General features: G+C 42.1%; 1 protein-coding gene across 1 annotated transcript in view; it reads left to right on the top strand.

Annotated features, from left to right (window-relative positions):
* The window catches only part of KCNH5 (potassium voltage-gated channel subfamily H member 5), a 154,097-nt gene that overhangs the window by 33,404 nt on the left and 107,839 nt on the right, over positions 1-12,854 (top strand). Inside the window, exons 5-6 of the mRNA XM_071559372.1 lie at positions 7,140-7,255; positions 10,826-11,218. Of these exons, the coding sequence (XP_071415473.1) occupies positions 7,140-7,255; positions 10,826-11,218 (509 nt within the window). The remainder of the gene's footprint in view (positions 1-7,139; positions 7,256-10,825; positions 11,219-12,854) is intronic.

Raw genomic sequence — 12,854 nt, 5'->3', positions numbered from 1 at the left:
AAGCCTGAGTGGTGTTAACTTTTGTGGATAAGTCATAAATTCAAATTATTTAAGCATTCTGCATGTTAACTGTTTCATGCTTCACAGTGAGAAGAGAACAACCTTTCCATGGTCTGGAAGTGTTCCCTAGACTGCTGCAGGCAGGAATCATCACAGGCACTGCTGTAATTGCCCTCTGCAATTATTTTTCACACAGAATGTAATTCTTAACCCAAGTGTTTTCACTGCAGTCTAAGGTATGGGATAGTTCCCTGTTATACTGATTTAAAAGTTATCATTATTTCTGATCCTTTTAGGACCAGACAAACCTTGACAAAAAGGTTAATTGCAACCCAGTGGAATTACACTAATGCTTTATTAGGGGGAACTAGCCATGTCTAGGTTTTTCAGAGCAAGTGCACTATAAAGAACATTAACATCTCACCTTGAGATTTTGAACTCTTCATAAACTCTAATGTATGAATTTAGTTTAAAATACCATAATATACTTTATGAACTAAATCTTTTGTTTTCAATGTTGCTGCTAGCTGGGTAGTTTAGGTCTACATTTGGAACTGTACTCAAATCCAGTCAGAGAGACTTCAAATTTTCAACTCCTAATTAAATTATGGTGAGAATGGAGGGTTTTCTCACTTGCAGACAGTTATATTTGAAAATATTTGCTGTTATCTGTGAAGGCCTTTTGACTGCTGAAGTTTGTTCAAGGGATATGGCTTAAACACTGGGTGAGTAAAAGAGCCAAAGTCCTTTTTTGCTCCTTTGGCTGTGCCTGGGCAGGAACTTTCCCCAGAAGAAGGAACTGCCTGAGTCTGACCCATCCCTGGGCAGGAGTGTTCCTAATGTGATGGGCACCAGGACTTGCTCCTCAGTGCATGGGGGAGCACCCTCAGGATACTCACAGTTTTGGGGGGAGTCTAACCAATTCTCTGCCTGTTTTATGACCTTGGGAGGAATTTGAAGGTTTTTTCCCCAGATACCCTTTAGGAAAGAGTCTTAGAGGTCTTTTTGAACATAAATGATTCTGTGACTCTGTCCCATCCCTTCCAGCATCACTTCTGCTTAGGGAAGCCTCCCTTGCTGCACTTTCTTTGGACAACTTTTTATATTTATATATTCTCTGGATTTTTTTATGCCCTGCCATACAGTGCAACAACATCTTCGACCTGCCTGACATTCCTCCTTACTCAATGAGGCAGCAGAGATGAGCAGTGGGTGTTGGAGGTGCATGGGAGTGTTTGTGTCCTGGATCAATCTGCAGGGTGTAATAATGGGAAGGACGTTGGCAGAGTGAGGTCCCTATGCCAGTGCAGGAGTGAGGGTGGCAGAAGGTCCCTGCACACAGAGAAAGCAGCAAGTGTGACAGTGGAGGGGAGGTTTTTGGAGAGCAGCTGTCACAGAGCTGTTCCCATCCCAGCTGGCCAGTGTAAAACAGAATGATGGATTCAGGATCTCAGGAGGAAAGTTGTGTGGGCATAGTACTACTTGTGTGGAGGAGTAGCTGATGGAAAGTCACGTGTTCTAGTGAGTAAGATAATTTGGACTTGCTGATGATGGAGGGACAATAGGATGAAGTTCTAACCCAGAAATACTGTTTCTCCCTCAGGCACCATGTAATTTCTGTAGTGTATGAATCCAGGGAGTGAGCTGAGTGAGCACCTAAGATCCAAGTGGAAAGCTTTTCCTCTTAGGAGGTGTTTGGGTGCTCTGTCTGCTTCACTTGGTTATTGCCTACCTCCCTTCCATGCTCCTGCACTCCACCATACATCCTATCACAGTAACAGCTTCAGCTCATGTCACAGCATCTAAAGTTTAAATGAAATGCCCATTTATTTTTTTCAAATTGATTTAGTACTCCTGTTTTTTCTTCTCTTCAGAGAAACCTTGGGCTCAGCCATTGTGTGAAGTACACCACCATCTCCGGCTCAGTTAGCCCCACAGTCAGAGGGCTGTCACATTGGCAGTCCCAATTAGAGGAAGAGACGTGAACAATATTTTGTGGATGTAAAAGATTTAATAGTGCCTAAATTGCATGGAGAAAGAAGAAAGTTGCATGGTTGGAAGGGCAGCTTGCAGCTGGGCCAAGGCAGAGAATAGCTTAGTCCATGTCTATCAGCATGGTTGCCTTCTTCATGTCCTATTTTATTAACTTCATGGGCATGTTAAATCTTCATCTTCAATCTATTGAGAGTGCAGGAATTTTGATTTGAGTAATGGACAGGAACAGGGAAATATTTTCCTAGGCTGCTGTATAAGATCGTGTTTGGGATCATGAGAATGGATGTAGATCATGAGGAGTTTTTTTAAATCAGAGGTACAGATGTTTCTTATTTTGTCCTTGGAAAAGAAAGTAAAGAGAACCGGGGAAAGTCATCATATGTATATGCTATTCCAGAATTTTCCATTTGAGGTAGTTAATGTCTTTGTCTGGAATACCCAGTTTAACTTTATCTGAGGAAGAGCAGCTGCTGGCCTGATCTCGTGTGTGTTCTGATGATGTTGCTTTTTTTCCCAAGAATCTGAGTGCAATGGTTCAAGTTCAGGGTGTTATTTTTCAAGTAGTGCTAGGGAAGAAAGACACAATCCAGCCGAGCTGAAGAAAGCATCAGAAGTGTTGCTTTTTCTCACGAGTAGCTTCCCCCCCCCCCCCCCCCCCCCCCACCTGCTATTTGTGCAGCTTCTTTACTCCTTCCAGACTGAAAATATCTGCGAGGACAGGCGGTCACTAACACAGGAGATAAAATTAACATTCTTTTCAAGTCTCTGTCTATAGAGGAAAAGAAAGGAGAGAATTGTTTGAAGAAACATTGACAACAGTAGGCAGCTATGCAAATTTCCCCTTGTCTTTTTAAACATACACATTGGTTTTAAATATAATTCTGAACTTACCTAGTCTACAACAAGGTCAAGAAACAGAGAAATGTACCCTGCTCAGATTATTTCAGACAGGAGGCAGCCTGTATACATTTTCACCTTCCCACTCATACCCCAGCATCTCACTGGTGCTGTGGGTTTTATTCTCTTGGTCGTAAGTGGGAAACAAAAGAACTTGATACTTTTTTCCCCACTATTGCAGATGGATAGTTTGGAGCAGGTAAAATAGTGCTGGACTTCGTGCTGAATAAGAAAGAAGTCGTGTTAGTGTGTTCTGTGCTTTTAGTGCCCAGAAACATGGGCTTCACAGGGCTCAAAGAAATGTGAAAATGTGAAATCAGGCTGGAAGGACTTTTGCAAAAGGTCTGCTCTGGTACAAAGCAAAGCTTTGGTCTTGGTGGAGAAAAGGACAGGATGAAATTGTTTGACCTGTGAAAAGAAGAGGTCAGACCAGATAGGCAGAGTGGTAACCTTGAATGCTAAAATGTGTGGCTTCTTTCTTTCATATGACATTGGTGATCTCGCAAAGGTGGTAAAGGAGGATTTGGAAAAGTCACAGTTCTTCCTTTCTTTTGATTTTTACACCAAAAGAGTTGCTGTTTGGTTTGCATTTTACTGCTCCAGCTTGTCTTCCCTAACTTCCCCAGACGTTCTGTATTTGTTGTTAATGCAGGACAGATGCTTTTCTTACTTAAAATAGTGACAAGGATTTCTTCCAAGTTTTGCTTTTGAGAGTCATTTTAAAACTCGTATTTTTGTGAGTGGGCTCTCTCAGCCGGCAAAACATCATGGAACAGGATTTCTAGAGAGTACATGAAGCCATCTCCTATCATTGCCAGCCCCCAACTCTTCTCCAAGTCCTCATCTAATCACTGCACAGATCAATGCCCTAAACCTCAGTAAGCAAAGTAACCTTGAATCTTAAACCATCAGCCATCACGAATATCACGGAATCACAGAATGGTTGAGGTTGAAAGGAACCTCTGGAGGTCATCTTGTCTAAGCCTCTGCTCAGGTGAGACCTTCTACAATCACTTGTTCACATCCATACAGTTTTTGAATCTCTCCAAGGATGAAGACTCCACATCTCTGGGCAACTTGTGCTAGTGCTCAAGTGACTTGTGTGTGACTTGTGTATTGTCATCTTCAGAGTAAAGCAGTTTCCTGGTATTCAGATGGAACCTCTTGTGTTTTGTTTTGTGTCCATTGCCTCTGGCCCTGTCACTGGGCACCACTGAATCGAGCCTGGCTCCATCCCCTGTTTCACGCTCCTTTCAGGTACATGCACATGCTATTAAGATCTGCCCTCCAAAGCCTTCCCCAGCCTGAGCAGTTCCAGCTCTCTCAGCCCTTCCTCAAATAAGAGATGCTCCAGTCCCTTAATCATCTTTGTGGCTCTTGATTGGACACTCTTTAGTATGTTCATGTCCTTCTTGTACTGGGGAGCCCAGAACAGGACACAGGACTCCAGGTCCTGGCCTCGCCAGTGCTGAGTAGATGTGAAGGATCACTTTCCCTGACCTGCTAGCAGTACTTTGTCAAAGTCATCTAAGGATACTGTTTGCTTTCTGTCCAGCATGGACACATTTCAATCTGGTCCCTCAGGACCTACAGGTTCTTTTCTGCCAAATCACTTTTCCTTTAGGTGTCCCTCAGCATATTCTGGTGCTTGGGGTTGTACCTCCTTAGATACAAGACTTTGCACTTCTCCTTGCTGAACATCATGAGGTTCCTGTCAAGAGCTGAAGTAGCTGACAACACCGAGATGTTACAAATGAGTGGGATTGGGACTGTACCCAGCAGTTTGTGGTGCTTTGGGCTTTGCTGAACGTTTTTCCATCACTCTCATATCAACTCTGTGAAGCAGGATGATAAACCAAAGCTTGGGGACTGGCCCAAATTTGTCCTCATGGATCACAGGGCAGTGTCTTTCCAGGGGAAGAAGACAGTGAGTGTGTGTGCCTGTGTGTAAGTACCTACCCAGGGTCTGGAAGTGGGTGAACACCTTCCCAGAGGAGAGCTACTTTTTTTCTCTGGTTCTTGCTGTGTGATTGTAGAGTGCCAAAAGAAATCACCTGGGTGCACCGTGGCCTCCAGCAATTACTAGGGATGTTGGGGCAGAGCTGTCATGATGCTGTTACCATGCTCACTTGCCCTTTGAAATTGCTGGTTAAGAAAGATAAAGTACAGTTCTGACTTCTGTCTTAAAGCTTGTAGCAGTTTTATAGACAATTAGGAAAAAGAAAAGCACAGGAATTTTTTTCTAGAAATTAATAGTTCATACTGAGATCACTGTAGTCTCTCTTGACCTTGTTTAATACAGAAAGTGCATGTTCCTAATTGAATATCCCTGTAAGCTCCAGAAGCAAGAGGCATATGTGAAGCTCACATTTGAAGTTTACATTTGAAAAGTTAATAAAATGCTTCTATTTTTTACCTTTTCCCAGTGAATTTTTTATGTGCATTTTTGAGGTCATGTATAAATAGCCAGACACAAATGTTTTTGCTGTGCTGGTGGCGTATCATGATATTTTGGGCTGTTCTGGTTGCTAAATGATGAACAATGGATTTACATTTGCATGAATGTGATATCTGTGGGGTAAATGACAAAGCCAAACTGTACATTATTTTTTTCTTGAAATTTTATTGTCTTCTCTATTCGCTGCTCTTTATTTTATCTATCCCAGGGCTTCTCTTCATTTTCTGTGTCTGACTTCTATCAGATGACTAAGATAGAAATGTTGTGTTTCCTTTCTCAGATATTAATATTTCCCCCAATTTTCACCTACTTAGCATTCAAGTTAAATAAAAGCAAAACCTTCTCCTGAAGCCATTTCCTGCCTGTAAGTTGTTTCATATTTTATCCACACCTCTTGGTTAAAATAATGACATTACACCTGGCTAAACTGAATGTTGAGCATCTCCTTCCGTGTCCTTGGGGAGGCATTTCCTTCCTGCAGATATCTGGATTTCCAATTTTCCTGCTTAACACTGAGGTGCTACACTGCTTAAACCCCTGGCAGTTTCTTTGCTACCACCCATCTACCCCATCAATTGACACAATCATGCCAGCTGTCAGGTTTAGATGTTTCTTCAGCAGGACTGACTTGATGACACACTCCTGGGTTGGTGCTGCTGTCAGGAACATACTCTGCTCCTTGCTGAATGCTGCAGAAAAAGTTACCCAGGGGCAGCCCAGTGTGTGGGTCTCAAGCTACAATTGAAGCAGCTGTTTATCATTAGTATAATAGCTAAATGTATTTCTTAATGCCATTTAAAATCGAGTTCTTAATCTGTCTTTAAAGGCTTACTGATTTCCTTTTTTTTTTAGTCTGAAGCATTGCTGCTAGTGCAGTGCTGATTTTTTTTTTAAGTTTTATTTTTGTCCCTGGTGTTTAGTTGGGGCAAGAAGCAGTAAAGACTAAAGGATCAGACTTTTGGGGCTACTCCATTGGTCCTGAATCAGCTTTCTGCAGCTGGGGAGGATTTTCCTTCAGCAGGATTTGCAGACTTGGGAAGCCTTTGCATTAACTTCAGTGGCTTAGAGTTAGATTTCAGCAGAGAAAGTCCCCAGACGGCTGAAAGCATGATGTGATCCCTCTAACACAATGTCTCCAGAAGGCAGAAGAAAGCACATTTTGGTTTTGCTCACACTCACCTGTGGTTGTTGCCTGGAAGGACACCTTGAGTGTTGTGTTCAGTTCTGGGCCCCTCAGTTCAGGAAAGAGATTGAGGGGCTGGAGTGGGGCCAGAGAAGAGCAACGAGACTGGAGAAGGGACCGGAGCACAAGTCCTGTGGGGAGAGGCTGAGGAAGCTGGGGGTGTTTAGCCTGGAGAAGAGGAGGCTCAGAGGTGACCTCAGCACAGTCTGGAACTACCTGAAGGGAAGTTCTAGCCAGGTGGGGGTTGGTCTCTTCTCCCAGGCACTCAGCAATAGGACAAGGGGGCATGGGCTCAAGCTCTGCCAGGGGAAATTGAAGTTGGAGATCAGAAACAAATTCTTTCCAGAGAGAGGAATCAGGCATTGGAATGGGCTGCCCAGAGAGGGGGTGGATTCCCCATCCCTGGATGTTTTTAACCTGAGCTTGGCCGTGGCACTGAGTGCCATGATCTGATAAATGGACTGGAGTTGGACCAAGGGTTGGACTTGATGATCTTGGAGGTCTTTTCCAAACCAATCCATTCTATGATTCTATGATTCTATGATTCTATTTTGTGGCGATGAGTGAGCTCTGAGTACTTCTGATGTGTTTCCTTCTCTCCCGCAGGTTGGACCAAGTTTGCGCGGCTGACGCGGGCGCTGACCAACAGCCGCAGTGTGCTGCAGCAGCTGACACCCATGAACAAGGCAGAGGTGGTGCACAAGCACTCCCGCTTAGCCGAAGTAAGTGAGACACACTCCAGCCCACTCCATACTAAGGCAGGAAGAGATTGGGGGCTGGGGGGGAACCCACCCTAATTTCCACTGATAAATAATATTTTTAGAGGAAAATATTTCCCAACTCTGATTTTTTCAGGCTCTCCTCTACTCATCCTAAAGCAGCACTACGTGCCAAGGCCACGTTTCTGGGACAGGTCACAAAAACATTATCCATTAATCACTTTTACTTCCATGATCCTATTTCTGTGCATGCAATCTTCAGTTTTCTTGTTGTTCCTTAACTACAGCACAGTGTGCTCCTCTGTGTGGAACCAGGCTTGATGTCCTTGAGTCCTGTGGATGGTTGCATACTCTCTCAGGGAAAGGGGATTGTTCAAGAAACCTCTTTGGAAGCATCCCTGTCTGGGTCCCTGAGGTTGTACAGGCACATAGACTGCACATATACCTTAATCTCAACTTTCTTGCAAAATCATTCCTGAAGTATTTTGCTCCTCATTTTTGTCTTTAGAACTGATGAATGAACCTGTTTGGCAGGTTGCAAACATCTCCTTAACAGTGCAGATGATGCAACAAGGGAATGCCTTCAGGTTAACTGATGAAACAGAGGTACTGCTTTCATCTTCCTGTCCATTGGTGATGAAAAATAAATGGGTCAAAAATATATGGTCAAAATACATGGACTACTGAAAATGACAGCCCTGGTCACTGTGTGGCAGAGAGTTTGTCCTTTGTTTGATGCTAAGAACTGGTAGCTGCTTTAAATGTTTTTGTGTTTTGTTTTGGCTTTTTTGTTTGTTTGTTTCATTCCCTTTCTGGTTTTAGTGAATGTTGATAATAACAACTCAAATTTGAAGAGGAGCATTATCTCCATAGCTCATCCCTTGCAGAATGTACTGCTCATTTTTATCAGGCTTAACAGTTATCAGCCATTTTCATTAGCTGTACACAGGAATAATTCAGAGAGTCTGTGTTGAGAGCAGCTGACTAACAAGATATTGTGTATTCTTTGGTGATTTAAAATTAAAAATTCATGCAGCATGAAAGAAATAATCATTATAGTTCAGTGGTCTCCACAGCCACTTGCCACCCACTCACCATGTCAAACTCAGCATGATATTATGTTAAGAATAATAATTATGCTTTTACAGTATCATGGGAACTCCTAAGCATTCCACCACCAGAGGCACAGGGAACTATCAAGCACATGTTAATCGCATTCAGCTTGAGCCCTAAGTAGCTTATTATTCCACCTATAGTGAGGATGTTTTCAGCTCCTGCCCAGTGAACAAGGCAGGGAACAAATAGGTCTGGAGAAACCAAGGAGAGAAGTCCCAGTACTGGTTTATCATCAAAGAGTTGAACACTGATGAGTCCAAAGAGATAACCATAGATAACAAACAGATTATGAAGCTGAGCTAAAATGGTGTGTTAAGTGCAGGGGAAAATTATGGCTTTGAAAGAGGTTTCATGGGTTTTCACAAAGGCTTCTGTGAAAAAAGGTGATCATTGCTTTAATTCCAGGGAACCTCCCATGGATCCATCAGCAAGTCCAGTGTGCTGCAGTGACCAGCTTTGCCCATCAGGTTGTTATAGGAGTGTAGATGTGCTGTTAGTGAGTCTGTCCTGGTCACTGGGGAAGGACATCTGGAGACTGATACTTTTATGGATCTCACCAGCGGTTTGGCATCTGTGAGAGTCTGTGACAGGTGGTGTTGGACTACACTGCTCGGTGTGTGTTGCTCTTCAGCAGGAGTTCCACAAATGGCTTTGTGCTCCACCGAAGCTGCTGTTAGCAAAGGGAGCAGCAATGGGCAGCTGGGGGCTCTGCTGTGCTCTCACTGCTGCCTCTGCAGTGGCTCTGCTGCTTTCTGGCCACAGGCTAAATTTATGCAATTCAACTGACTCTGTAGAAAACAAATGGCTAATTAATGTAACCAGTTACTTCTTAATTTTATCAGCTTAACTGACCTTTCTCACAAATTGTGATTGCTAAATATGACCTTAGGGAGAGTGGGAACAGGTAGGAAGGAGCAGGTTTGCATCCCTTCAGGATACAGCCTGACACTGGCCCAGATGAGACATGTTGGGGAGCCACATCTCCCAGCACAGAATAAGAGAGGCTGCTGTCGTACCTCAGTGATTTCTGAAGAAGAGATTTTCAGTAGAGCCAGAGTTTTACTGTTTGATCTCAGTAACACCTTTCTCTCAAAAACATTTAAAAAATAAGACTGCAAAGAATTAATGGAGAATCTGTATTTGCAGTACTTGAGTTCATACTCTTAGCTGTTGTGCAGTTCATTCAGAGCCATTTACTCCTCTTCAGCGAGGAACCATCCAGTGTTTTACCAATTTTACATGTATGAGACTGCTGTTTGCAATCCAGCTCTCCCTGGAAATACAGACCATCAGCTCCAGTGTGGGACAGGTGTAGGGCTGAAATGAGTTTTAAAGTTGATGTAATTATTTGTTTTATCCCATACAGACTTGATATCCCCAAATGTAAAAGGTGTTATTAGTTCCAAAATACACATGGATCTTCCAGTTGTCAGCACATTATATTGCCACGTGTGCATTCCTTTGTGCTTTTATTTCTTGTGTTGGACTGAGATAAGAGGTAATTAGATTAACTGGGTGGGATGTCTTAAGTGAATTTGGCTTGGTTTCTTTGCAGTGTTTGCAGTTCCACATTTTACAACAGTGAGCATACTGGAGATTATAGTCCTATGCAAAAATTAAAAGTAATTGCAGGAAATAAAGGAGAACCCACTAGTGATATTGAGCTGGTAAGAGCAACAACTTTTTGAAGAAAATAAGAAGGAATCATGATGTTGCCACCAGGGTGTTAGGGCACAAGTTGTGCACACAATGCTTTATTTTAGGAGGTCAGCCAGTAAGGCTGGAAGATGATTCACCTTTGATAAGGTGATGCTCTGGCTCAACAGTGGTTTAAAAATGAGGTCAGGCACAAAGGATTAGTCTTGTAATGCTTCCAAATATGAATGCACATGTTTAGATTGCATGATAGGAAGTAATTCTTTACTGTGAGGGTGGTGAGGCAGTGGAACAGGTTGCCCAGAGAAGCTGTAGGTGCCCCATTCCTGAAAATATTCAAGGCCAGGTTGAATGGAATGGGCCTTGGAACAACCTGGTCTAGTGGAAGATTCCCTGCCCGCAGCAGGAGGGTTGGGGAGAGATGATCTTTAGGGTCTCTTCCAACCTAAACCATTCTGTGATTCCGAGTTCATAACTGCAGAGCATAAGCTGGTGTGGCAGTACCCACAACCTGTTTATGGAGCCTCTGTTCCCTTCCTGTTGGCAGAGTTTTCCCTCAGTTCATCTACAAAGACTTCCTTTTTTCAGGAATATCCTTAGATGGTGCATTGCTCCTATTCATCGAGTGATAGCTGCCTCCACACATTCTAAATAAATCAGGTTATTTAGAAACTGTGGGTTGACTTGCAGTGTCCAACAGGCAGAGTCCCATTTTTGTGCTGCTCCTTACAGAAATCCCCAAGACCCCTTATGGATCATATTCATTGAAAACAGTAGCATTTGCTTCTGTGTCTTTTACAGGTTCTCCAGCTGGGATCTGATATTCTTCCTCAGTACAAGCAAGAAGCTCCAAAGACTCCACCACACATTATACTACACTATTGTGCTTTTAAGACCACTTGGGACTGGGTTATCCTAATTTTAACCTTCTACACAGCAATTATGGTTCCATATAATGTGTCCTTCAAGACAAAACAGAACAACATTGCCTGGCTCGTGCTGGACAGTGTTGTGGACGTTATTTTTCTGGTTGACATTGTTTTGAACTTTCATACGACCTTCGTCGGCCCTGGTGGAGAGGTTATATCTGATCCCAAACTCATACGGATGAACTACCTGAAAACGTGGTTTGTGATTGATCTTCTGTCCTGTTTACCATATGACATCATCAATGCCTTTGAGAATGTGGATGAGGTAAGTAATTTTAGTCCATCTCAAAAGGATTATTTTAATTAGGGATTAATTTAGAAGCATGTTCCCGGGCAGCTGGCAGCAATGAGGCAGCTCGTGCTCTGTGCAAATACATGGGGATGACCTTAATCTGCTGGGCTTTACCTACAAGACATTCCTGTGTTGGAGAAGAGGCGTCTTACAATTTCAGAACCACATGTGGGTGTTTTACCTTAATATTGTGAGGCTTAGAATTGCTTGTTTGTCATCCAAAAGCATTGATCCAAGTCCATATCGAAATAAGCTGGACCAGGTGGGATGTCCTCTCTTAGAGCCTTCCTTCTCAGCTCATACCCAGCAGTCCTAACCCATTGCAGGGCTTGATGGAAATAATTACAGTTCTGTGTCTGGTCTGGCTGAAACTGATGGCAGATTTGCCACTGACTTACACAAAAGTAGAGAATGGCTCTGAGTGAGCATTTTTTAAATCTTAACTTCAACCAGGCTGTAATTTTTTTATTTGATGTCACTAAATGTCTGATTGGGAGGGAGATGAATTTCAGGTTTGTTTGCTTTTTTTTTCTTTTTTTTTTTTAACAGTTCTTCAGCTACTGGAATTTTAGAAGCAGTTTGAGGAGAGAAAACAAATATCTTAAATGAATGCTAAATTAAAGCTTTTTAACTGCTAAATGTGTTAACATTTATGAAATTGAGCTTGCAGCCTGAGCTAATAGAGAAAACAAGCAATAACTATGACAAATAATGCATGCACGAGTCAGTGTAGAGAAATTAATTGTTAAAATACAGCTATATTGGCATTAGAACTTGTTTTAATTTTTCTCTAGAGCCTTTTATCTTTAGGGCCATAAACAGATGAAAAAGCCTCTGTTCGTTTTTTAACGTTGCAACAGCTTTTCTCAGAGCACTGCTGAGTGTTTTTATTTGTTTGTTTGTTTTTGTAATTCTCAAATTCTGTGGTTATATATCCTCACTATGTAAAATCTACATTCTTATTTTTTAATGCAGACTTTTTTGCAAATTTTGTAGAGCTCCTTTAAAATTCCATCCCTGTCTCTGTGCTGAGTACCATCTTTTGACATTGTTCCATTTTATTTATAGCAAATATGACAGAAGTGATAATGCAGCTTAAATTCAAGATTGTATGAGGGCTGCCCATCTGAAAGCAGGTTGTACAGTCAGGCTGTGTAAGAAGGTGGTATTATCAAGGTTGTAAAGATAATACAGATTTTTAAGATAACTGATTTCAGACTCAGATGAACCTAATTTTTATAAAAAAACACAGTCTTATCTCCAGATTTTTATTCTTTAATGTGTAAAACAAACACAAAATTTCTGTGCCCAGGCAGTACAGATTTAAATGATGAGCTTAACCTCGTTTTCTAACATATAAATGTGGGAAATAAATCAATATTTGTGACAGGAAAGGAAATCATTGGCATAGTGCATTATAATTGAGACATAAAGTGGCAAATTTCAACAAAAATGTAATGACAATAGCAAGATATCATGAACTCCAGTGATCCTAGAGCTGCTGTCATCTACCTTCAAACAAATGAGATATTAACTACTTTTTAATAAGAAAACAAAGAATAACACTGACTTGTCATGAAATGGTGTGTTGTGGCTTTGGAGCCTCCAG

The sequence above is a fragment of the Pithys albifrons genome, chromosome 6 (assembly GCF_047495875.1).
Source record: "Pithys albifrons albifrons isolate INPA30051 chromosome 6, PitAlb_v1, whole genome shotgun sequence".
Taxonomy (NCBI): Eukaryota; Metazoa; Chordata; class Aves; order Passeriformes; family Thamnophilidae; genus Pithys; species Pithys albifrons.
Note: the sequence above shows the minus strand (reverse complement) of the source record. Positions and strands in the feature narration are given on the sequence as shown.